We start from the raw sequence: 27,429 nt of genomic DNA, 5'->3' as shown, positions 1-27,429 counted from the left end.
GGATGTTTATTTTGTTATCATTTCAAAATTATTGCATTATTTGCCTATCTAGCTCTTTAACAGTTTAGTATATAAAGAGATATAAAGATATAAAGAGATTTATCTGCAATAACAAATAGTGGTTAGAAGGAGACTTTAAAAAACTACTAATGTTTGTGAGTTGAGTATTTGGCATTAGTCAATTAGTTGGAAATGAATTAGTAATTTACTTCTAGAAATATAACCTTTAAAAAGTCCTTTACATGTAAATAGAAATGTATCTACATACATAAACTGCACCATTTTAATAACAATTCAGCAATATGGAATTTTTATTTGCAGATAATCATTATGACAGAATATAATTTTTCATTTTTATAAGCTACACACAAAATAATATAGGTGAGCTTTACCTCAAGTGGTATTTTTAATTTTATTTAAAAATTATGAAGCAATACAATAAGAATACAAATATTTGTTAATTGTGTAATAGTAGTATGGTGATCTTTATTATATTATTCTTGTACTATCCTGAATTAAAACATATCAAAATATTATAAAAATACATTGAGTGTACTTATTTCCATTAGTGAAGTATTCAATTATATATAAATAATTTTGTGGGTCTTTTTTCTAATTTCACTTTAAAATTATATTGTGTTATTCTCTCTTCTTGGGTATCTGGCATATCTTCCTTGATAACTTTCTCTAAAAAGTCTGGCTGGCATCATACATGTTTAAATGGGACCCACCTTACCAATCCATGGTGTTTTCCCTGTAGGTCCCTCTCTGTATTTCTGATATCCTACAGATATTATGAATGCTTTAAAATATGTTTGCACAGTCACATGGAAGAGAAAATAAGTTAAATGAGACAATATGAAGCCAGCACTAGCATCCATTCACGCGCTCTCTGAACACTCTACCTCTCAAACAACTATTCATAGGCTCAAAGGTAAATTCGGGAGAAGATGGAAATATTTGCACTCTTTCACCTTTGGGAAAAAATAGATGAGAAGACACTTTAAGTTGGTCAACCATAGATTCATGTGTTATCTCTACTTATCTGACTTTCAGCACAGACTACAGGACTGACTCCTAGATTTTCAGTGTTCTACATTACATATACTCAATTTCATTTTTCTTGGTGCTGTTTTTCAGTTATAAAATATTTTGGTCTCTTCCTTCCTCATTTATGTGCTTCTTATTACTATGCAGTGTAGAAACAGGGTTCAAGATGGAAACATCCTCTCATTTTCCTATGGAGAAGCAGTAAATCTGTTCCTCAAATTCCAAAAAGATGGCATGGAACAGACAACTGAGAAATTCATTTTTCTCAAGATTAGTACAGATATAGATGGACGGCTTCAGTTCACTTAAAAAAAGCCATTGTATATGGCAAATATTCTTCATAATCGCTGTTAATAAATTAGATCTATTCTTAATTCTTTAATTCAGTGCTGTTTCACATTGTTTATTCTTTTTGCACATTTTAATATATTTTAGGAAGCAAAATTAAGTGTGTATGTGTTTTTTCTCTCCACTTTAACTCACAGATTTTAATTTTGTTTTAGGTAACATACACCAACAGCCAAACAAATGGAAAAACAAAATTACTCCACAGTGTCTGAGTTTATTTTGCTGGGACTCACAGATGTTCGTGAGTTACAGATTTTCTTTTTCTTTTTTTTTTCCATTGTCTATATATCCACTGTATTAGGTAACCTCACCATTATCTTGGTAGTGAAACTGGACCCTCAATTGCACTCTCCCATGTACTTCCTACTGGCCAATCTCTCCTTTATTGATATGTCCTTGGCCTCCTTTGCTACTCCTAAAATGATCTTCAATTTAATTAGTGCATATAAGGCCATCTCTTTTGAAGGCTGCATGGCCCAGATGTTTTTTCTTCACCTTTTTGGTGGGAGTGAGATGATGCTGCTTGTATCCATGGCATTTGATAGATACATTGCAATACGCAAACCCCTCCATTATAAAAATATTATGAGCTATCGTGTTTGCATCATTCTTACAGTTCTCTCCTGGACAGCCGGTTTAGTGCACACTACGAGCCAAATGGTTTTCACAGCAACTTTACCATTCTGTGGTTCCAATGTCGTTAATAGTTTTTTTTGTGATCTGCCTCGGGTGATCAAACTTGCCTGCACTGACACCTACATCTTGGAACTCTTGATCATTGCATTCAGTGGAGTGCTCTCTTTGTTCTGTTTCATCATTCTGTTCATCTCCTATAGCATCGTCCTGATGACTGTCCAGCATCGCTCATCCAGTGGGTCATCGAAAGCTCTGTCCACCCTTTCAGCTCACATTACAGTGGTAGTACTGTTCTTTGGACCTTGCATTTTTATTTATGTGTGGCCATTCAGCAATGTCTCTGTTGACAAAATCCTGTCTGTGTTTTATACAATTTTTACTCCCCTTTTAAATCCAATCATCTATACATTCAGGAATAAAGACATGAAGAAAGCAATAAGAAAAATAAAGGCCAGGCATGTGAACTCCAGATCAAACTTTTAACTGAAATACAATCATCAAAGGCATCATCATCATTGCCATCATCATCATCATCCAGAGACACTGAGGTATATGATTTTGTACCAATTAGAAGTCACATTCTGGGAAATGATGGTCCTTTCTACAGAAGCATGTACACAATAAAATATCTGAATCATGTACCCAAGTACAAACCATTCCAATATAATACCATTCACTTATGTTGCAATTTTAATTTTTTCTATAAACTAAATTGAGTTCTAAGTAGTATTTATTGGGTTCTAACAATGTCTGAAGTACTTTGCATACATTTCACTTAACTTCAAAACAACAAAAAAAAAACAGGGTGGCGCAAGGGGTTGAGCACTGCACTATGAAGCAATCCGCAGCCTCTGTAGCACAAGTTCAATACCTGGCCGGCCAGGGAGCAATCCACATGGCACAGCAGACCTCTCCTGTCTTGCCCGCTGCTCCCCTCAGCAGTGTATTTCAGTCAATCTGCCTGTTCTGCTCCCCACTCTGTCTCTGGTGAATCCTCTCACCCCCCACATACAGCAAGAGTGTACCCCAGCTCTTGTATGCATAAATAAACAAATCTTTAAAAAACACACACACCAAAAAAAAAAAAAAAACAGGAAACATTATAAATACTATTACTAGAAAACTGAGCATTATAAAATTTACCAAGCTTGGCCCAGACATTGTGAACATTAGACTTCGAATCAGATCCTACATGTACTTAAAAAAATCTATGCTCTTATAAAATATGTTTATCTGAGTTTTAATAACATTTATGAGTTGCTGTTCTTGTCCTTTCACTTACATATCATTGTTCCCAATAAAATCTTTGCAATAACAGGATAAAACAATTTAAAATTGATCTGAAAGTATAAAACCACCAATTATCTCATTATCCTTATGCCTCTGGTTCAAAAAAAAAAGAGCTTTTTAAGCCAGCTAAGCAGATTTATCCCAATTATCTAGTGCACTAGGATTGCTGTTACAAAATAGGCAGTGCATATCATACCTGAAATCCAAGTTACCCTCTATGGTACTTGATAACACTTGCATACCAATGAATAAAAGTAAATGAAAATAACATAATCTACAAAAATTAAAATTCTTTCACTCAAGCAAGAAAGAATTACTATCATCAGAGTCTTCAATGAAGGTGAAAAAAGAATGAAATAGGCTGTAAGAGAAGGCGACCATAAATACAATGTTTCACTACCCATTGGCAAAACTATGGAAATTAAAAATAATTTCATCCTAAATCATTATCGTTAGGCTAACCATATGGTTAGCATTAGACTAACCATATATTTGTGGTATTTGGTAATGGATTTCAAATTCCCTTTTTAATTTTTCTTACATGGAGACATTTTTGCTGAACTTTAAATTTTAGCATCTGGGTTACAGAATACTCGTGTGGGATTATAACTAAATTAGAAGAGACACCAATAATACATAGAGATGGCTATATTTACCTATAGGAAAATTTATCTTTAAATTTGGAAAAAAAGGGAGAGAATATCTTAATTTGCATGGGGCATACATATCATTATGTCTGAACAACTGTCATTCTTTGAAGTTGAATAAATGTGGAATGGTATTTACAGATTCCGAACAGCCAAGTGGAAAGATGATTCTGAATGTGCATTGACTTTCAGCCTCACATTAGCTCTTCTATAGTCTCCTCTCTATAACAGAGAGCTGCCAGCCTGAAAATGACCTAGATTCATTTATGGGCTTACTTCTGTAAGTCTCTATCAATGGAAGATACAAACACAATAAAGGAAGGCAGGGGAAAAAAGGGGGGTGTTTTACATGTTTGTGTGTTTGGCCCTGACAGCAGCAATGGACTAAGGACCTGGACTCCAGAAATTTGTGGTGGACTCAGCAGCATCAATAGAATGAAGGTTCCAGGTTCTTGAAACTTCATCAAGTTTATCAACTTTTAAATTTTAACTCAGTAGTAGGTAGAGGTTTCAACCTCTACAATGGTAGTGCTGTCCCCACAGTATTTATAGATTCTGGCTAATGTCATTTCCTTTTTGTCTCCTCTTTATTCCTCATTTCTGAGCTGCAAGTTTTTATTTTCAATTTTCTGCTACAATCCTTCCTTAGGTATCTTCAGGGCATCTCAAGTCCAAAGTATAAAATCTAAATGAATCACCTACTTCCCAAACTTGCTATTTTCTGTACTCTATCAGAATTACAATCATTATCAGACTAATAGTTCAATCTAGAAACCAGGATTTATGTCTACAAATACATAGAATCCTAATGGTATCCTGCATTCTTCTGAGGCTCAGTCTATTATTCTTATTTATTTCTGAGACTGTGTAATCTCCATAAATAAATCTTCAGATTCACTGTTTTGTTTTATTTCCTGTTTGTTCAAATATATATCATATATATCATATATATGATAATATATGATATATATATTTGAACAAACATATCATATTCTACCAATATCATATTCTACCCAATTTCTTGACTTGAGCTATAATTTTCAACTCTAGAATTTCCATTTGGCTATGTTTTATAATTTACATATCTTTGTTGATATTCTCTATTTAATTGCCCTCTTCTAATTCTTTAGAAATGATTTTCTTTAGTTTTCGGAATATATTTATTACTGTTTTGAAATATTTTTCTTCTAAGTGCAATATCAGGGTCTCCATGAAAGTAACTTCTGTTGCTTGTTTTTGTATATGGGATACATATTTGTGTTTTTGTATGTCTCACCATTTTTGCTGCAAAGCTGGACATTTTGGATAATACATTATAGCAACTCTGGTTACTGCCCCTTTGTTCCTCCAGGGTTGGTTTCTTTTTATTTTATTTAAAGATTTATTTATTTATGGATACAAGAGCTGGGGTATAGGCCAGAGGTGTGTGTGTGTGGGGTGGGGCTGGTGAGAGGAGTCACCAGAGAGAGTGGGGAGCAGAAGAGGAGGATTGACTGAAATACACTGCTGAGGGGGGCAGTGGGCGAGACAGGAGAGGTCTGCTGCAACATGTGGATCAAACTCGTGCTTCAATGGCTGCCGATAGCTTCATAGTGCTGAGACTTAACTTCCTGTGCCACCAGGGAGGCCCGAGTTTTGATGTTCTTAATCTTTACTTATTTGTTTAGTGACTTGGTTGTATTAATTCTATGATGTTAGAATTAACACACTGCCCCACAGCGTATAGCCTCTGATTTCTCTGCTCAGATGATTTTCCTTGTGCTTAACCTCTAACCTATCTACTTCTGTGAGACCATAAACCACTTATTGGTCAATGATTAAGCTTAAGCCTCCTCAACCAATTAGAACTTTATCCTTTACTACCAGATGTGGCAAGGAGTTTGCATCTTTCCCCACATTTAGGCAGGGAATATTGCTGGGTATTCCCTCTTCAATTACTCCTGAGAGGTAGACAGGCTTGGGCATTCACACTGTCTTCCAGACTACCACTGTGTGACTTTATTTCTAAGTTTGGCCTCCCGGGAGTTGTCCTTGAGTCAGTATAGTTTAATTTTTCAGATAGTTTTTGATTACAGGATGTTTTTATGCTTTGGATGCCAGGGAGACCTCCACCCCTTTTAATGGATCTGTGTGTAGCTTAGAGAATCTATTCATTTCTTCTCAGTGTCTCTCTTTGATTTCTCTCCTAAGTGGATGCATCCTATGCATGCACTAGCCTCCCTTATCCCCAGGGTTGACCATGATCCCAGTAGGGTTTTACTTGTTTGTCTCTTAACATGTTGCTCTCTATTAAACTTCTGTTTGCTATGCAATTTGGTTTGTTGATATCAGTAACTTGGTGCTATGAGTAACTTGTTAATTGCTCTCCACCAAGAACTTGGTTTTGTGTTTTTTAATATTGCCTTTATGTACATGGAACTCTCCAAACTCTGCTCCAAATACACACAAGGCCCTCAGGTGGAGCTGTGAATTCTTTTTACTTAGGATGTGACTATCCCCCTGGACAGAATCTACATGCCAATATACCGGACCTAGGGAGAGACAGCCACTCGTTTCATCTAAGTGACACCCCTGCTTTTTTTTTTTTTTAAGATTATTTATTTATTTATTTATTTGTTTGTTTGTTTGTTTGTTTATACAAGCACTGGGTACAGTCAGAAGCACGGGAGGGTGAGAGAATTCACCAGAGCCAGAGTGGGGAGCAGAGCAGGCAGAAGGACCGAAGCACACTGCTGAGGGGAGCAGCGGGCGGCAGGAGAGGTCTGTGCGCCATGTGGGACCCTCCTCCGGTGGCTGGGGGAGCAGCCGGGGATTGAACTGGCACTGCAGAGGCTGCGGGCAGCTTTGCAACCCAGCGCTCAACCGCTGCGCCACTGGGGAGGCTCTGACACCCCTGCTTTATGAGTAGGCATTAGGAGGGGTGGAGTGTTCCTGGTCAGCTTTCTGGCCAAATCAGGTTTGTGTTCTATGGCATGAGCTTCCACTCTACAAGTAATTTGGAGGATTGAGATGCTGTGGAGAGGGAGACAAGTATTTTCACTAGTCATGTCTGGAGTACAAGTTTTGATAATGGTAGTGGTGGTGATAATGAGGATAAAAACACTCATGACAACTGCCTCTGGACAAATCTTTAAGTGAAAATAATATGTTATCTTTAACTATAGGTACAATGCTGTAGAGTGATTCCTAAAACAAATTCATTTAGTAAACTGAAACTACATATTCACTGAAGAGCAACTTCCCATTTACTCCTCCTGCCTGTTCCTGCAAACCACCATTCTACATTTTGTTTCTATGATTTTGACTTAGATCCTAATATAAGTGGACTCTGCCTTATAAGAAGGTGCTGGGTGAGAAAAGAAAGCCTCCATCTTTTCCTTTGTGCCTACCCGAAGCAGAGCTTCTTCAGCACTTAAGATCTTGCCCTTCAAGCTGAAGCTTGAAACCACAGTCTCAGACTAGAAGCTAGGAGGAGTCTCTGTCTTCTTGGCTACATCTGCATGGAGCACAGCACCCAGAGAAGAGTAGAGTGGGGCTCCCATAATATGACGCTGGTAGGGAATAGAGAGAAGTGGAGTTATTCTTAGATGCCAGATAACTATTTTTAATAAGATATAGTAGGCTATCTTGAATAAACGTTCTCTATTTTCTGCCCTAGAATAACTTCCAAAGACTCTAAATAATCATTCTTTGTTATGTTTCTGTAGTCATGTTTGTTGTGTTGGGGAGAGAGTCCATGAGGTCCCACACTTGGCCATTCTAAAAACCCCCACCTCACTTGATTCTGACACAGAAAATCTATAGACCATATTTTGGACTCAGCACTCTCTGCTGATACTGTCACCAATCATGGATCCTCTGTTATTACATCTTCACAATTGTACCTGAGAATTTAACCATACCATTTTCTGCATCACCCTCCAAACCTAATGTCAGATTTTCATCATTTCTACTAGATTATTCAAGTAACGGCATAATTACTTCAGTGCCTCTAACCATGACCTTGTGAAAATGCAGTTCTCCTCAGTCTCTAGTTTAGCATTTCAATAGCACATTGATAATTACAGAATAAATTCTAAACTGTTTTGATGTTAAAAACATTTCAAAGTTCATGTTCTAACCTAACTTTTTCCTAGCCCCATCAAAAACTCTCCTTTCTTCATGACCACTCTATTACATACTTCAAAGGTACTAGCCTTTTTCTTTTCATTTAATTCCTCTGGAGAGTTTGTTTCCATACCTTCTGACATACAATTTTCTCACCCAGATTTCTCTTTTTACTTCTCTCTGCAGCAAGTCCATTTCTATCAATAAAGGCACAGTTGTCTCTTAAAAGAAAGGTGCCCTCTTTCATCAGAAATTTGCAAGCTCCATGAAACAAAGTTTGACTTACTGCAAAACTGTATCATCACACTTAACACTGGGTTATTTGAGGTCCATCTCCAATAATACAATTCTGAGCTCCCTGAGGGCAGATCTTGACAGAAATATTTGAGCCTCAGTATAATACCTATTTCAAGGCCTCATATTAGCTACTTGAGAACTAACTGAGAACAAAGAATTTCATTATTGCTTGGAATAACAGCTACACCGGAAGCACTTGTGCTGCCAGAAAACACATTTAAAGTAAAGACACTTAAGTTTTGTTACCCAAAATTTTCTTTGGAAATCAAAGGACATTATATTCAACACAAGAGTCATTGTAATTAGACTGTTACTTGAATATTAGGGACTAAGAAGCAAATTCACTCAATAAATCAATCAAAAGCAAGACATTAAACTAGGGGAAGAAGTGTACCCTAAATATACACGCTAAATATACAATAAAAATATAAACTAGAAGCCCTCAACATCTGAGGACAGGGAAGGGATATTTGAAGAATCAAAGAACTTTATGCTGACCAGCAAACTGGAGTACGTAAGAAGTCAAGAAGTAACGAACTATTATTATAGGTAGTACAAAATTTGAAGGAATGTCTAATAGTGTCAGAATATAGTTCAACTAAAAGAGAAGACTGAATTAGGCAGTCATTAAAAAAATAATTTAAGCCCTTTGTTCCAAAGGAGTGTAAGCTAGCCACAGAAAATTGTAAGCTAGCCACAGAAAATAAATCAGGTATGGGGGAAAATGAGATATATCTATATCTCTTTTTATTTGGAGAGATAAATTGAATGTTTTACTAAAACAATATACAGATTACTTTTGGTACTATAATCTCATGTTATATATACTCACAATACACTTTCTTATAAATACAACATACTTTCTTGGCAAGTTATTGAAAGAGACTTCAAAGTCTGTGGTTCATAGTACACCAGGTTCATATGATTAATTTGTAAAAGTAATGCCTGTGAAATAAGTAGTATTAAAATAATTTACAGTAAAAGGGGTGATGATTATGAAACTATTTTATACCATATAGATATTTTTGGAAGTATCATAACAAGATTTGTAAATTAAAAAATTATTATTTTAATGAGTACAAAACAGTTCTACTGTTAATGTATACTATCAAATTTTTAATTATTTAACATTATTTTATCTTTTAAAATATATACATCATAAATAGCTAATGTTGTACATAACATGTCTTTATTTTGTAATGCTTCTAATAAGGTTTTATTTATTTTTAATAATTATTTATTCTTTTAATTTTGATAATATTAGGATTCTCCCCACCATGTATCACCACCAAATTACCCATAGTCCATTGTGCTTCATGGTGGACTTTTAGTAGTAAATATATAACATAGATAGGCAAATTTTTACATTTAAAATGGCATGCTGAGGGAAGTTTGGGGATTATTCATCTAAGAAATTGCCCACAAAGTTGTCTGAAGGAAGATAAGAGGATAAAACTCAGGAATAATGTGAAGGAAAGGGCGTGTCCAGTAAATTCAAGATGTCTACACTTTCTACAGCACATCAGCCAAGCAAACACCCTTCTGATTACTTTACTTTAATCAACCCCTGTGCAGAGAGAATGGCAACATATTACAGGGCCAGCAAATACTACATGCTGATAAGTATCTCTAGCGGTCATGCTAGGGCAGCAGCTGCAGTGTTTTAACAGCTCCCACTGAAATTTGGATTCCCAGAGTGCCAGAAAACCTGCCTCCAAAGTTGTTCACATCTTTATAAAAGAGGCAGAAAATAGTATGTGGAATCATATGCAGAGCATCATAGAGAATGAAAAGTAGGTTTTAATTTTGAATAATCCCTTGAACATATTCCTCATACTGCTTGTTAAGAACAGGTAAGTGAAAATATTATAGAGAACTAATCCTTTACAGATTTAATATGCTGTAGAAACATTTTCATTAATTTTCTGCTGATTGGAGAAAAGACTGTGACTTTTGACCCATCAAATTCTCTCTCACTGGATGATAATATTACTACTTTGAAAAAGCTATAACCAAAAACGTCTATGAAAATTTAAAGGATATATGTTCTCAACGTGATATTGCAGACTTAAATATGGGAGTGTATGGCAAGTAATTAAGAATGCTTAATAAAATTAAGAAAGTTAACCCCTGAGCTTCCAGATAAATCATACTATTATTGAAAATAATGGGAAAGAAAACCCCTCTTTTTTTTTTTTTTTTTGCAAATAAAGATACTTTTCATCTAACTTTGGGTGTTGACAGAATTTGTAAGTAGGTATATCATATCATATTTACACTTGGAGAAGGAGCTGAGAAGGGACAATGTGTGGCCAGAACTGGATATTTAGAAAATTTTTGTATAAAATTTACCATTACACCATAAATACAAATGAGATTTTAAAAGAGTAAAGCCCATATTATGGTTTTAGGCTGAATGAGGGGGCTTGAATACCAAATTTGATCCTTAATAGCTGTGTAGCTATAAAAATAAGTCATAAAGCAGTTCTATAGCAGTTTCCTGATACACAAAGTGAGGATAATGATACCTCAAGAAATTGTTAACATGTGTTCATGTATATGAACATTAGAACAAAATTTAACCCTTATTAATCACTTAATTTATGTTCATCCTGTTTGATCACTCTAGATTCTATGAATAATATCTAAAAAGTCTAGTGAATATGATTGAGTATGATACATTACAACCAAAGCAAAGCTATATGTTAGGATTGAATCATTTCACTCTACCGTTTAATTCACACACAACACAAAACTCGTCACTGTGAACAACAGCATACAAAGATCTGAGAAAAGAGCCTCAAGAAGCTCTCAGTCTGTTTCCTGAATTCCTGTACACTATACAACTGAAACTAAAAAGCAAAACTATTTTGAATGAATTCCAGGGCATTCTTCCATGTATAAATCACCCACTACTGCATGATGTGTGTTTGGGGGAGAAGGGTCTATGTTCAATTGTTTGTTTTATAACCATAAAATGACATTTATAAATTGCTTTCAAGATATAGGACAATACTATTCCCTCATCTTCCAAATCCTATATTTCTTATTTTGATCATATAATCTCAAGGCCTGTCCGACACAGAAAATTATAACATAAGGCAAAATAAATACTAATTTTCCTATTATTTAATTTTATTTAATGAGCGAATTAGTGACAAAGTAAAGATCAATTCATAAAAGCATACAGTTTGATAAAATAAAGCAATAGAAAATGAAATTTCTGCATCTACTGCTTGTTTTAATTTTAATTTTTATTTATTTATTTTTTAAAGATTCATTTTTTAATTTATGCATACAAGAGCTGGGGTGTAGGCCAGAGGTACCGGGGTGAGGGGTGAGAGGATTCACCGAAACAGAGTGGGGAGCAGAATAGGTGGATCTACTGAAATACCCTGCTGAGGGAGCAGTGGGTGAGACAGAAGTGGTCGGCTGTGCCTTGTGGGTTAGCTCCCTTGCCAGGGATGGAACTCATGCTGCAGTGGTTGCTGATAGCTTGACAGCACTGACCTTAAACCCTGCACCACCATGGAAGACCTGCATCTACTGCTTTTTAATTAATACATGACTATAAGAATATTATTTCAAAGTGAAGTGACCCATAAAATAATTACAACTCATAAACAGCAATGTACTAATATAAATAAGTCAGGTGAGAAAGACAAACACCATTTGATTTCCTTCATTGTGGTATATAGTGAAAACAAACAAATGGATGAATTAAATAAAACAAAATAATCTTTTAGACTCTCAGACTAATTAATGGATACCAGAAGGGAAGGAGCTGGGGTTGGATAAATGAGATACAACTGTATGGTGAAGACTGAATTGAACTCTTGTGGTGAACGTAGTGTTGATTTTTATTTACCACAGCTCAAACTTCTATAATGTTATAATACAATGTTATTTCAATTTAAAAAAAGGGTATATGCTCTCATATCACTATTATTCATAAAATAGAAATAGGAAAATATTGGTGCTAATTGTGGCTTTTTTAATTCTCTTTGTATATAAAGAACCTCTGGAACCGTACTGAGTTTGGTAAATGGATCTTAAAAACGGATCTGTAGTGACTGAATTTATTTTACTAGGATTTTCTGCAAAATGGGAACTTCAGATTTTCTTCTTTGTGGCATTCTCCTTGATCTACGGTGCTACCGTATTTGGAAACATTCTCATTATGGTCACAGTGACATTCAGTTCCACCCTACACTCTCCCATGTACTTCCTCCTTGGAAACCTCTCTTTCTTCGACATGTGTCTCTCCACTGTAACCACACCCAAGATGATCACAGACTTGCTCACTGTACATAAGACCATCTCCCTGTGGGGTTGCATGGCCCAGATGTTCTTTATGCACCTCTTTGGGGGTGCGGAGATGACTCTTCTGATAGCCATGGCCTTTGATAGATATGTAGCCATATGTAAGCCATTGCACTATAGGTCGATCATGAGTAACAGATTGCTGAATGGATTTGTGATCATTTCATGGATAATTGGTTTTATACACACCATGAGTCAGATGGTATTAACAGTGAATTTACCTTTTTGTGACAACAATGTCATAGACAATATATTTTGTGACCTACCCCTTGTGATTAAGCTTGCTTGTATTGAAACATACACCCTGGAATTGTTTGTCATTGCTGACAGTGGGCTGCTCTCATTCATCTGTTTCATCCTCCTTCTTATCTCCTACACTGTCATCTTGGTCACCGTTAGACAAAGGTCATCTGGGGGGCTCGCCAAAGCTCTGTCCACATTGTCTGCCCACATCATTGTGGTCACTTTATTTTTTGGACCTTGTATTTTTATCTATGCCTGGCCATTCAATAGTTTTGCAGGCAATAAAATCCTTTCTGTATTTTACACTGTTATGACACCCTTACTGAATCCTATTATTTATACCCTGAGAAATGAGAAAATGCAAGGAGCCATGAGAAAATTACGGTTCCGAAATGTTAGCGCTATGCAAAACTTCTAGATTTCTAATTAACGTAACTTTCAAATAAATGCTATGCTAACAGAATTTTAATAGATTATAAACAACAAATCATTTTGCTCTTCTGATGTTAGAATAATAATCTGTGCATAAAAATAATAAAATATTTTATACTCATATTATCCCAGTGACCTGCTGCCAAATACACATAGATCATTAAGTGTTTTTCCACCGATTTTCTCTACATATCTATTAGTGAAAAAACAAACGTGAAAATATATGTAGTGAATATTATTAGAGATGATTTAATAGATATGGATTGTTAATGACATGCAAAAACTTACATTATCTTTAAATGAGATATGAAAAACAAGTAAAAGAAATAATGTTATCAACAATGGAAAATATGATTGAATCTCTTGAATAAATTAGAAAAATAAGCATAAAAATTTTAAATTCAATAATATAGTGAATATAAGGTGCCAGAGTGAATTTAAGACACTAGGGGGGAAATAGCAAGGGAAGGGCAGTTGCAACAGAAGTACAAAGTCTTAATGAAACTAAAGAATGATAAAGAGCATTGAAACCAAATGTTCTATGAGATAGCATACATTTGCACAGTAAAGTAAAAGTCTTGATTTTATGTAATTTACCAGGTAACTTTTTCTTTCCAAGTGCTTCACATAAAACTAAAGCTAAATTTGTCTCTGGTAGACTTGTAATCCTTGTTGTGGTTAAAAGCTAAATCTGACTTGTTTGTGAGTTTTGAGGTGGGGGGCAGTGTGTAATAAATTGAGAATACCACACTTGAAATATTACATTTGAGAACATCTTTCCTATGTCCGTGTCTGGTTTAGATTTCTTTATTTTACTCTGTTATAGCATGCTGCAATTTTCATCCTTTGTACAAATTATGAAAACTATGCAGTTATAGGTTAATTTCAATTTTATCTCCACATATATCATACAGAAGTTCATACATGCCTACCGAATGACTCAAGAAAAGATTAAATAGCTACTTTATAAGAATATTATTCAGCCTGACCTACAACTAAGGAACACATTCACCTCTATTGTGAGTTATTATGTGTCAAAAATATTAAGAGTATGTAAGGGTATATGCTTCTCCTCTATTTCAGTAATTTAATTATGGGAATTAGAATTCTATAATAAATCAATGAGTATGGACTAGATGGAAAAGTTAAAGAAAATGGAAGGAAAAAAAAGCAAGTTCAAAATATTTGCTAAAATAAATAAAAATATCATAGTCAACCCTGTATCTATACAACAAACAAGAGTCTGTTTTTCATGATAGCATTAAGGTATTCTAATATCAAGGAATTCTAACCATTTATAAGGTATACAGATATCCAGCAATGGATGGGATTATATTCCAGTTGATAAAATCTGTAAAGTTATATGTCTGTCAGTATAGCATACTCAGGATCCTGAGCTAACCTTGCTACAATTATTTAAAATAAGTTTTAAAAGCAATTAAAAATGCTAAAGTAAAAAGGCACACCTGAAACCCAGTAAGAAGCTTGAAGAACACTCCATGAAGACACACCAGCCCAGAACTCTTGCCCATGGGGAGAATATGGACAGAATATTGTGACTCAGAGATCCCACAAGTGGAACTGTGAATGTGGGAGAGCACTGCAGACCGCACTTTGAGACTAAACTGGAGTGGATATTTATCAAAGGTCATGCTGAGGACTCATTTTCTAAAAAAGGAGAAAATGCATGCATGTTTAGCAGAAGTGGTGAGCATGAAAAAAAAAAAAAAAAACCTGTCTGAAACTTGACTCTTACTGGAGATGAAAATAAAAGGTTCTCTGGCAAGACTTTGGCTTGTCATCACATTCTTTTATGTTTCAACACCTCATGGTGAGAATTCTCCTTTAACTTGCTACCTAAGGGAGTGGCCTCAGTCATTTGACAGAAGTCAACACAAACATTGAAATAAAAAGCGTTCCTTGTAAACAGACAACACTAAACTAAACTCTCACAGAAAGATTTTAAAAGTAAAATATCACAATAAACAAATCATTAGACAAATAAACAAAAAACCCCAGAATAAATGGGAACCAGTAGAAAGGAAAAAATCAATGCACATAATGGTAGGAAATATTTATAAATCATGTTTCTAATAAGGAATTTGTATCTAGAAGACAAAGAAAACTTTTTTTAGAAAAATGTTCTAAAATTCTATAATTTTATTATATATTTTTATCCAGGTAATATTGGTTTCCAACACTGTATATGATTTAGAGGTAGAGGCTCATACCTCTCTATATGTGAGTCACCACACCACACCCACCACAAAGGCACCCTTAGTTCTCCACCAGTCCCCTGGGCTCTCTCCATAGTTGCTCACCCATCCGCCTCCCTCATTGGCAGCCTTAATTCTATAGATAGATTTATAGGGTTTGGTAATGGTTTGGTTTTATATGGTCAGATTTCCAGGATTTGTTCTGGTTTCATTTTGTCTATTCCTGTTTTGTTTCTGTATATTCACATGTGAGAGAAATCTTTGATATTTGTCTTTATCCTTCTGATTTATTTCACTTAGTGTAGTCGTCCCCTCCAGTTTCATCCACACTGTCTTAGTGGCAACAGTTCATCTTTTTGCTTAGCTGAGTAGTATTTCCTGTAGTATTTCATTATATGTGTGTGTGTGTGTATACACATATTTTCTTAAATCACTTATCTGTCTTTGGGTACTGAGGTTGCTTCTATAAATTGGTTATTGTAAATAGTGCTAAATTGAACTAGGAGAGCATATATCCCTTTGAATCACTGTTTTTTGTGTTCTTTGGATAGATACCTAGTATAATTATCGCAACATATAGTAGATCTATTTTTAATGTCTTGAGAGCCCTTCATTCTGACTGTTTTCCATAGGCACTAGATCAGCTCAGTCCATCAACAGTGTATGAGGGTTCCTTTCTCTCTACATCCTGACAAAAACCTGCTGTTTCTGATCTTTTTGTTATGAGTCATGCTCACAGGTATAAGTGGTATGTGACTGTGGTTTGGTTTTGGTATGCATTTCCCTGATGATAAGTGATAATGAGCATTTTTTTCATGTGCCTGTTGGCCATCTGTTTGTCTTCTTTAGAACAATGCCTATTTAGCTCTTCTACTATTAAAAAAAAGAGATAGTCCTTGTTCATGGTTTTGGAAGAACTAACATTGTTAAAATGACCCATAGCAATATACAGAGTCAATGCATCCTTATCAAAGTTGCAATGGTATTCTTCAATGAACAAACATTACTGAAATTTATATGGAATTATAAATGATCTGAATTGACAAAGCAATCCCGACCAAAAGAGGACACTAGGTATCATATCGCCTGACATCAAACTATATTAAAAGTCTTAGTAATCAAAAGAGTATGCAGTTGGAACTAAAACACACAGACCAAGAAAACACAATTGAAAATTTAGAAATAAAGTCTGCCCTAATTTGGGCAGTTTACGACAATGGAGCTAAGAGTATACACTGGAGAAAGAAAAATCTCTTCAACAATGGTATTGAGAAAACCGGAAAGCCACATGCAAATGAATTTCATATATACTCACAGTATATATGAAAATTAACTCAAAATGAATTAAAAACATAGATGCAAGATCTGAAACAATAAAATACATACAACAAAGACAGGTAAAGCATGACATTGACCTCAGTGATGTATTTGGAAGCTTAACTCCTACCACAAGGGAAACAAAAGCAAAAGTAAACAAATGGGACTACATAAAACTAGAAAACTTCTGCACAATGAAACTACCATTAAAATGAAAAGACAAACTACTGAGTGGCTGAAAATAAGTGCACACCGTGCATCTGACAAGGGGGTAATATCAAGATATACAAAGAACTCATTCAACTCAACAAAAAAGTAAACAAAATCCCAATTAAATATGGGCAGAAGACCTGAGAAATAGAGATGGCTAACAGGTACATAAAACATGCTCATCATCATCATCAGGAAAATATAACTCAAAACTCCTCTCAGATGTCACTTCATATCTGTGAGAATGGCCCAGACCAAAGGAACAGAAACAGCAAGTGGTAGTGAGTATGTGGAGAAAAAGAACAGCCTGAAGTGTTGGAGGGAATGTGGAAAAGAGAATCAATGTTTCTCAAAATATTAAAAATAGATCTGCCATATGAGCCGGTAATGCCTCCAATCTTAGGTATCTATCTGAAGAATATAAAACCCTAATTAGAAGGGATGTATACATTCCTGTGTTTCTTGCGGCACTATTTACAAAAGCCAAGTTATGGAAGCAACCTAAAAGCCCAACTCAAGGATAAATGAGTGAATTAAGAAGATACACACACACACACACACACACAGAGGAATACTACTCAACTATATGAAAAAAGATGAACTCTTGCCATTGGCAACAACATGGATGGAAGTGAAAGGAATTAAGGGAAATAAGTCAGAAGGAGAAAGACAAATGTCAGATGGTTTCACTTATATGTTGAATATAGAGAAACAAAACAAAGGGTCATACAAAATTAAAACAATCACAGCCCTAAAATGCATTTCTTATCAGCAAGTACTATCAAAAAGGTACCTTTGGTGGTAGGTGTGGTGCAGTAACACACACCTGAAGATGTGGGGGCTTTATATATCTGAATTATATGCAATGTTGTAAACCTATTGTTACTTTAATAAAAAAATAAAATCTCAAAAACATAATAGGGATTAATTTTTAAAAATTAATTAAAAGGAAATTGGTGGAAGTGGCACTCTGGAATCTCCATGCTTATGCATACAGGGCTATAGAAACTAGTTCTTCATGTTCTTAGACATGTGAGAACACCATGCTGTAAAGAAGCTCATATCCACCTTCATTAACATGAAAACACATATTGTGAAGAAAGAGGTCCTAAAACAAAGTGAGAGGTACAATCATACCCTGGCAGACATGAAAACACATGAGCTAAGCCATCTTACATAATTAGTGCCCAGTTCACACACCTAGTTAATAGCACATGGAGAAGACTTGATATGGCTGCTGAAATCAGAATCATGAATAACAGCAACACAATTACTGTTCTAATCTACTAAGTTATGGGATAATCATTATGTAGTTATAAGTAATTGAAATAGAAACAAGTAGCTGTTTTGGGCACTGTTATAGCAAAACTAAAGCATGCAGCATTTTGGAAAAAGCTTTTGGACCAAATGAGAAGGTCTGCAAAGATGGTTAACAGGGTTGGAAGAAGGGTGAGGTAATTCATATTAAAGGATGATAAAAACCAGTTCTCCTGACATGGTAGTAAAATGTTTAGCAACATTCCAGAATTAATGTGGAAGAAAATTTACCTGAAGACATGGCTCCAGGGTTTTCTATGCAGAATGCTGACAGAACCAGATGATTACTTTGAATCATACATGTGATGAAAGTGCAGGAAGAGAGGTTCTAAGAAGAGACATTTAAAGTCAATTTTCCAAAGATTTTAGGGAAAAATACAGAAGGTTTAGAAGGTTTAGAGTGTCCTATATTTAACACTCTTTAAGTGTTAAAAAAACAAATTTCCCTGTAAGAAATAACCTTTAAATAAATAAATCAGTGATATTGCCCCAAGACGTCAGGAAGACTTAAGGCAGTGCTAAGTAGAATCTCTTTGTTAGAAAAGAGAACTTCAAATGTCTTAAAGGTTCTGTCCCATATTAGCCACTTAAAGCAGAAAAATATGTCACAGAAAGAATTCTCTTTTTTGACTATATTTTGTGTCTTTGGCTCCATCCAATAGTACATCATATCCCTGAGACCAAGGACATATGTTGCCTATCAAAATTCATACTCAATTGCTGACCCAACCATAAGTAAGTCTTCCAAATGATAAAAACTCAAACTTTTTGTAAAATAAAGACATTTTACATTTTTTAACCATCACATATGAATGAAACCATTTGGTATTTATCTTTCTCTTTCTGGCTTATTTTATTTAGTATTATCCACTTCAGTGTCATCCATGTTGTCCCAAGTGGCAATCGTTAGTGAAGTATTTCTGATCAATCTAAGATACACATACACAAGTTTTTCTTTTCAATGCTATAAAATTATCTCTGATGAAAACTTTCTCAGCAGAGAGAAAAGCCTGCTGTATACTAGTTAAGATCTCAATATTTTTATTAATTCTAAACTGATATGATATGAGACATGATTTTGAACCCTGGCAACTATGTAATTATACAGAACAAACGTAAAGACCAAAAAAACCATAGCAAAACAAACAAAAAAGGCCCTGCATTTACATATACCTCTTCTCCACCACCTACCCTTTCCTCTTTCTTACCCTCTTCCCACCCCACTTCCTTTTCCCCTCACCACCTCTACCCCACCTCCTTGTAATGGGACACATGCAGCTTCATTGACATGGATTCTCTGTCTCCTTATCTCTTTCCCTGTTTTCCCATGTTTGGTTTTTTTTCATCTGTATCTTTTTTTTTTTTTTTTTTTTTTTACCCTCTGTTGTTCTCTCTATTCTAATTATTTCTAGTTTTCTATCTTTTTTGTAACTTATCCTGTGGATAAACTTTCACACAAAGAAAATGACATATTTCCAAGTTATTTTCAGCACAAATTGTCATAGGAAAAATGCTAATAACATTATCTTTCTTTCTATACCTCCGAATCATATATAGTGTTATAAAACAATGTAACTTTAATGGGAAAAATAAAACTGACCAAAAGCATCATCTTCCTTTTACTACTTTTCAACATCTACCACTGTATCTCTTGCTGAACTGAAATTAAGCTTGAATGAAAATATACTTGACTATATATTGCATTTCATTATAAAACTAAAGCTTATCAACTAATTTTAATGTAACTGAGACTTGCATCATTTTTAAAATGCAAAAAAGTGGATTTTATATGATTAAATAGTTTTCTTCCATGTAATACTCCTTAATTGGAAAAAAGAAATCAGAACTTAGGAACTACACATTCAAAAAAGTGAGTAACTACACATTATGAATATCGAGGTCACAAGAGAGAATTCTTTTGAGAGGTCTAGAGAGGGTCTACAAGAAACCATGAATTGCTTTTACTTAAGGAGTATTATTCCTGAAAAATATTACTGAGCAGAATATAATGTATCTCTACCTAACTCTTTTGTACCCAAACTATGCAGATACTGACATAATTACCATTGACTAGGTTTCAATACTTCTTATTAAACACCAGCGCCTTCTCATTATTTATATAAATTGTAAAATAAGATCTAAAATTCCTCCCTGGCTTTCTACTTTCATTCGCCTAAAGAACTAATCATTGTCACTGATAAAATGTCAATATAAAAACCTTATATGACCCAGTGGGGCCTTAGCACATGTTTTGAATATTTAATTCATAAAATATTCTTCTCATATTGTTTTTTTTAATTCTAAGTGATACTCTAATAATCCCCTCTGGAAGTACTCTGCTAAGTGTAGCTTTAAATCCCACAGCACATTCTCTATTGCATCATGATTAGCAGAGCAGATTTCAGAATCTGTGATGTTTTACCATGAAAACATATATTTAAGAAAAAATCTGGGCTGATTTGCTAATTTCCTTTGCATCAGAAGGAAGAAGATAGCCTTATGTTTAAGAGTAGCCTGGGATAATTGGTGAAAGGAAACTTTTGGTCATCCTTCATATTTAAAGGAAATTGAGAGTAAGAAGAAATAGAAAATAATTCATAACTACGCATCTAGGATATCTACTGCCTTAAAATGCACAAGAAAAGAAGAATCCTGAAGAAAGAGTGAAAGTATTAGAGGTAAATTCTGACATGTATCACTTTCTATTCTGTCCCTCAAATAACCTGCCACATTTGATGCTCAGTATGGTTTTAAAGGGGTTAATACCTTTTATCCACTATTACAAGAAAGGGAAAATGCTTTGGGGGATTCACCATCTGTATTTAAAGTTAGGAACCATGCAAATGACTGTTCCTCCCCACCCTGCACTCCATTCTAAGTCAGAGATAAAGGGGAAGAGGTAATCAGAATCACAAGTCAGTAGGGACAGGTTGAGTCCTAGAGATAAACTTCACAAATTTGCAAGCCATTTGGTTCCCAGACTCAACTGGAATCAGCTTCTTCTCTTCTCTTGCATAGGTCCCTACACCAATATAAAACTCAGAGTTAGGGATCTTAAAACAATAAAGACTTGACTGACAAACTATGCCTAAATTAGGAAAAAAAAAACAAAAATTTTTGTATGGATACTTCCTTTAATGTGCACAAGACCTTACCCTGAAATTGTCTCAGTTTTAAGAAGTCAGCATCTCCCCTGAGATTAACTCCAGGACAGTGACAAAAGACCTTATGATATAATGTACTTTTACCATTTTTTTAACTAGAATTTGTCAAATGACTTTTTTTTCCTGTCTAAATTCCATGTAAGCAGACAAAAATTGGCCAGTAATCATCTCACTTGATGTTCTTCGTCACTCTTTGAGGTAAGAAGAGTGGATACATTACTTCTCCTTTATAGATAAAAAATAAATTCAGATTTTAAAAGACTGAATGACTTGCCCAAACATATAAAGTTACTAAATTGCAGAATTACCAACTTAATTAAGCTAGACTACTTCCAAATCATGGATATTCCTGTAGTATTCATGATACTATTAAAGGACTATAGAGATTCCCATCATCTAATTTAAAACTATCTATTTGATTGATAAGTAATTGTCTGGGTGAAATTTTGTGCAATGACTAAATTTTTACATATTACTTAATAATATTAGTAGCAATTAAGTGTTTTTTATGCTCTTCAGCCTGACCCAAAGTTATCAACACTATAAATATAGGTAATAGCATATTTTAGTAGCCTAAAGTATAGAATCAAGACAGCATCAGAAATCATTTCCAAGTTTTCATTAAATTTGTTCATTCTAGCATGGGTAGTGTTAAGGAGACTAATTTCAAAGCACAAATATAAGCCATTTGATTTTTATCAGAAAGAGTTAGAAATAGACAAAATATATAAGAGAATGTGAAGAAAATAATGAGTTTTTTGAGACTGAAAATTTCAGAGAATGATATGCAGGAGGAAAAATGGAACACTTAGGAAGCACCTGAAGTACTATCTTTACCACGGAATGAAAAAAAACAATAACCTCGGAATTAATGGAAAAGAGGCACGGAATGAAGTAGAACACATGTAGAGAACAAAGCGAGAGATTTAAGTGTCAGCAAATGTGAACAAGTGAGAGAAAGAAGAAAGAGAATTATGAGGAAGGGAGCAATGAGGAAGGGAAAGCAAGGCATATGGGGAAAGAAATGCAAGAAAAAGAGAAGAATAAAATTTTAAAAGTAAAACTAAAATGAACTAAAGCAAATGTAAAAGAGTAATTGAGAAAACGGGTGTTTAAGACAGAATAAGGAGATAACAGAAAAACATGAAAATCAGGAAGAAGCAAGAGGGAAAAAGTGAGCAAAGGCCAGGAGACTGCTCTACACGTCTCTGCCTTGTTTGACCAGAACCAAAAGCTTGTCCCTGTCAGATCAATTGTTTTGGGCTTTTTCTAGGAACTGACTTTGTTCAGGGTGATATCCCTCTGATGCACATCTGTTTGTAATCTCTGTGGTGAGTGCAACTTGAGAATCACCAGAACAGAAACAGAAGACATGTCCGTGAAAATGGGAGGAGGAAAGTGAATTAAAGACTTCAAGAGGTATGGAATTCCAGCTGTGTACCAGACAGGGAATAGAGGCTAGAAAATAAAGGTTTGCAAAGGAAGAGTGGAAGTGGCCATAACTCCCAGAGTGCTGCCTGTGTCTTGGAATCAAGAGTCAAAAGAAGTAAGAGAAACTGTGAGCATGTGGATGACAAAATGTAAGATTAGGTAGAGGAATATTCATTACTCTCCTAAGTCAGAGTGAGGTATGAATGGGGAGGTCAACAGGTATCTGTGTAGTAAAAGACAGAAGGAAGATCTAAAGCTAATTTGAAAAGTATCAGATTACTTTCCCCCTACTTAACATGCTTGCTTAGACTCACCTTGTGTTTACATAATATGTGTGTATGCACAAACGTGTGCCCATGTGTTGTATATTACTTTTCCATAACATGAAGCTGCTAGTTAGAAATGCCATAATTAAACAAAACAAATGCTCTGTTTCCTAATAGGTGCTCCTAAAACACCAGGATTTTGCTTAAATTTCCCACGAGTTCTTTCCATGAACTTTTTAAGGTTTATTTTTCTTTATTCTTTCTTTCTGTTCTCTGTGCCTGCTGCTGCTTCTAAAAATGCTACTAGTAATTTCTATCACATTTTGATTGTGAATATTTTCCCCTCTAGTTTTACCTGCCACATATAATATCACTTAAAAAGTTAGTGATATATAACCTTCATATTGTAAACTTTTCTATTCAATGTGTGTAGTTAAACAGTTTTAAATTTATTTACAGTTATGCAATATCAACATAACATAATTTTAGAACATTTTCATCACTCCCAAAAAATAAACATACTCATTAGTGTTCACTCACACCCCAAACTTATCCTTAGGCAACCACTCTTCTATCTGTCTACATAGACACCATTGTGGGAATTACATGTATTTTGAATTTTACAATATGTAATCTATAACATAAATTTTGTGATGTTCATCCATGTTGTAGCATGTATCAATAGTTCATTCCCTTTTTTGACAAACTGTATTCCACTGCATGCATTACACTTTCTTAAAACAAGTATATTATGCTATTAGAAGTCTAAGGAAATATTGTAATAATCAACATGATAGAATGCTGTAGAATTACCTATCTTTATGTTATAAATCATTCTTTTCAATAAATATGCAGGGATATCACAACATAGCCATACTTATTTATTTAGAAAATATTTCTATAATCATAATGCTTCAAATTTTAGAAAGCAAGTATATAAGCATATTAAAAAGCACATTTATAATTATATCTAGAAGGTCCAATTTTTATTTTATCATGCCAGTGGATTATTTTGTGCATCCCCTGAGTTGAGCACACCTCATTTTGGAGGCCACTATATATATATATATACTAAGCTTTAATTCAGGATGTCTTCAATACAAATATAATTCTTATTTAGGCTATTTATGGCCTGAAAGGTTTAACTATGTAAACAATACCAATTGATGGGACAGTAATTAACAACCTCCCACTCTATTTAAACTGAGGAATATACTCTTTCCCTGCCGCCGCCGAGTCGCGCGGAGGCGGAGGCTCGGGTGCATTCAAGATTCGGCTCCACCCGTAACCCACCGCCATGGCCGAGGAAGGCATTGCTGCTGGAGGTGTAATGGACGTTAATACTGCTTTGCAAGAGGTGCTGAAGACCGCCCTCATTCACGATGGCCTAGCACGTGGAATTCGCGAAGCTGCCAAAGCCTTAGACAAGCGCCAAGCCCATCTTTGTGTGCTTGCATCCAACTGTGATGAACCCATGTACGTCAAGTTGGTGGAGGCCCTTTGTGCTGAACACCAAATCAACTTAATTAAGGTTGATGACAACAAAAAACTGGGCGAATGGGTAGGCCTCTGTAAAATTGACAGAGAGGGGAAGCCCCGTAAAGTGGTTGGCTGCAGTTGTGTGGTAGTTAAGGACTATGGCAAAGAGTCTCAGGCCAAGGATGTCATCGAGGAGTACTTCAAATGCAAGAAATGAGCAAATAAAAAAATTTGGCTAATCAAAAAAAAAAAAAAAAAACTGAGGAATACATACCTTTTCTGTCTAACACTTGAAAATGAGAATAAGAAAACTCACTGCAAATTTAAGAATCTGAACTGAAATCACTTTTTTCTGTATTTTCAGATCAGTTCCAGCTCTCCCAGACATTGATTTTATTAGTTGAGATAGTCAAAATAGTTTACATATTTTTATGACTTTTATTATGTGAAATTATTTTGGGCAATGACATTCTACGGCTCTAACAATGTGATCTGAAGAAAAAGTAGGTTTTGGATATATGGTGAGCAAAGAAGACTGGGTTTGTATTAATTAGCATTTAAGAACAGGATATGGAGCAGATATAAGATTAGGTGCCGAACCAGGAATTGAAATAGGGGAATATTTCTAAATTAGGCAAAATATCAGGTCTTTGCTTAAGATCCTGGTGACCAGTTTGGAGTAAAAGTACACAAGGTTACCAAAAGAGGACAAATGTTATTGTAGTAGTAAAGCACAAAATTAGAAAAGAAAACATTATTACCAACCGGAGCTCAGGATTCCACCGAAAATGATGGAAAAAAGCACCTGCAAAAGCATTTTGTTCTGGGTGGATGAAGAGAAGGGACCACTAAGAATAGACCAAAGAAAAACTGACAACTGGCACATTGGTTAACTTTAATAGGGAAAATTTTAATTACCTCGATCAAAGTAGTCCAGAGTACTATAGGAACATCATTACAGAGAAGCACATGGCTAAATGAGAATGAGAATGTGATGAAAGAATTATCTGGGGAGAATTTGAAAATGAAGGATAGAAGGGATAAGGAACTTAAGTTGTTTCCAGCAAGGGAAGTGTTAGTTGTGGAGAATATTGTTTTTATGTGGAAAGAGCTATGGACAAGCTTGAAAGGGCTTATTAACAAATAATATTTTTTATTGCTATTCTGCAGTCTAAGGCATGATGAAGAAAGAGAACAGCACAGTGGTGACAGAATTCCTCTTCTTTGGTCTCACCCAGTCACAAGATATTGAACTTCTAGTCTTTGTGCTTGTCTTAATTTTCTACTTCATCATCCTCCCTGGAAACTTCCTCATCATCCTCACCATAAAGTTAGACCCTGGCCTCTCTGCCCCCCTCTACCTCTTTCTGGGCAACTTGGCCTTCATGGATGCATCCTACTCATTCATTGTGGCTCCCAGGATGCTGGCGGACTTCCTCTCTGAGAAGAAGGTAATCTCCTATAGAGGCTGCATCACTCAGCTCTTTTTCTTGCATTTCCTTGGAGGGGGGGAGATGTTGCTTCTTGTTGTGATGGCCTTTGACCGCTATGTTGCTATCTGTCGGCCTTTGTACTATTCCACTGTCATGAATCCTAGAGCCTGTTTTGTCTTGCTGTTGGCACCATGGTTTGGGGGCTTTATTCATTCCATTGTACAAGTGGCCATTATTCTCCACTTGCCCTTCTGTGGCCCAAACCAGCTGGATAACTTCTTCTGTGATGTGCCACAGGTCATCAAGCTGGCCTGCACAGACACCTTCGTGGTGGAGCTCCTGATGGTCTTCAACAGTGGCCTCCTCACTCTTGTGTGCTTCCTGGGGCTTCTGTCCTCCTATGCGGTCATCCTCTGCCGAGTACGTGGGTCCTCCTCTGAGGGGAAGAGCAAGGCTCTCTCCACATGCACCACACACATTATCATTGTGTTTCTCATGTTTGGACCTGCCATCTTCATCTACACTCGCCCCTTCAGGGCCTTCCCAGCAGACAAAGTAGTTGCTCTCTTCCACACAGTCATCTTTCCTTTGATGAACCCTGTTATTTACACCCTTCGAAACCAAGAGGTGAAAGCTTCCATGAGAAAGTTGTTAAGTCGGCATTTACTTGCTGAATAGAAAAGAAGAATGAGAAAAGCAAGACAGGAGAAACTCCAATTTAAATTAATTAAATCTCTTAATCATTAATGAACAAACCAAGTCCTTTATCAGATTCCATATTTATGAATCACTTTCAGTTTTCAAGTATTATTTAAGGAATATGAAATGAATGAGACCTAAGATTCCAGATTCAAGAATATATTGATAAAACTGTAACTGGAAAAAATATTCATAATATCTACAAGAAACATGCATTGAAATAAGTTAAAAAAATAACATTATGTTGGAGTTTGACTGGGGAGGTGATAATACCTTTGGTTATTAAGCAAGGTCTAATTACATGGTGTTTATTCAGATTAATTATATCAATCGATCATGCAATTACCTGAGGAGAGAAAATTCAGGCAGAGAGGATGACAATACAGAGACATATTAGAAGCTTGGTACATACAGCTTGGTGATAAAAGAGAATATTATAGCTGCAGCAAAGTTAATGAGGGTGAAGTGGCTGGAACTGATTTTTGAGAAGTTAGTAGAAGTAGGATTCCAAATAAAGGGCTAAG

At 35.3% G+C, this 27,429-nt stretch overlaps 4 protein-coding genes across 4 annotated transcripts; all 4 read left to right on the top strand.

Moving 5' to 3' along the window:
* Positions 1-1,578: 1,578 nt before the first annotated feature.
* Positions 1,579-2,517, top strand: LOC119238184 (olfactory receptor 4K3-like). The gene has a single exon (XM_037501892.1). It carries the CDS (start codon positions 1,579-1,581, stop codon positions 2,515-2,517), a length of 939 nt encoding a protein of 312 aa, XP_037357789.1.
* A 9,903-nt stretch (positions 2,518-12,420) lies between these two features.
* Positions 12,421-13,359, top strand: LOC119238183 (olfactory receptor 4L1-like). Its single transcript, XM_037501890.1, has one exon. The coding sequence runs from the start codon at positions 12,421-12,423 to the stop codon at positions 13,357-13,359; it is 939 nt and encodes a 312-aa protein (XP_037357787.1).
* Positions 13,360-24,515: 11,156 nt separating this feature from the next.
* LOC119238182 (40S ribosomal protein S12) lies at positions 24,516-25,017 on the top strand. The gene has a single exon (XM_037501889.2). The coding sequence runs from the start codon at positions 24,592-24,594 to the stop codon at positions 24,988-24,990; it is 399 nt and encodes a 132-aa protein (XP_037357786.1). The 5' UTR covers positions 24,516-24,591; the 3' UTR covers positions 24,991-25,017.
* A 937-nt stretch (positions 25,018-25,954) lies between these two features.
* Positions 25,955-26,884, top strand: LOC119237980 (olfactory receptor 4N2). Its single transcript, XM_037501787.1, has one exon. The coding sequence runs from the start codon at positions 25,955-25,957 to the stop codon at positions 26,882-26,884; it is 930 nt and encodes a 309-aa protein (XP_037357684.1).
* The last annotated feature ends 545 nt before the right edge of the window (positions 26,885-27,429 follow it).

This window comes from Talpa occidentalis, unplaced genomic scaffold (assembly GCF_014898055.3).
Source record: "Talpa occidentalis isolate TD23 unplaced genomic scaffold, MPIMG_talOcc4v2.1 talOcc4.11, whole genome shotgun sequence".
Lineage (NCBI taxonomy): Eukaryota > Metazoa > Chordata > Mammalia > Eulipotyphla > Talpidae > Talpa > Talpa occidentalis.
The sequence above is the reverse complement of the archived record's forward strand: the minus strand, read 5'-3'. Positions and strand labels throughout refer to the sequence as shown.

Bases quoted from the DNA above. Each gene is read 5' to 3' on its own strand.
- LOC119237980 (XM_037501787.1), top strand. From the start codon at position 25,955: ATGAAGAAAGAGAACAGCACAGTGGTGACAGAATTCCTCTTCTTTGGT.
- LOC119238182 (XM_037501889.2), top strand. From the start codon at position 24,592: ATGGCCGAGGAAGGCATTGCTGCTGGAGGTGTAATGGACGTTAATACT.
- LOC119238184 (XM_037501892.1), top strand. From the start codon at position 1,579: ATGGAAAAACAAAATTACTCCACAGTGTCTGAGTTTATTTTGCTGGGA.
- LOC119238183 (XM_037501890.1), top strand. From the start codon at position 12,421: ATGGATCTTAAAAACGGATCTGTAGTGACTGAATTTATTTTACTAGGA.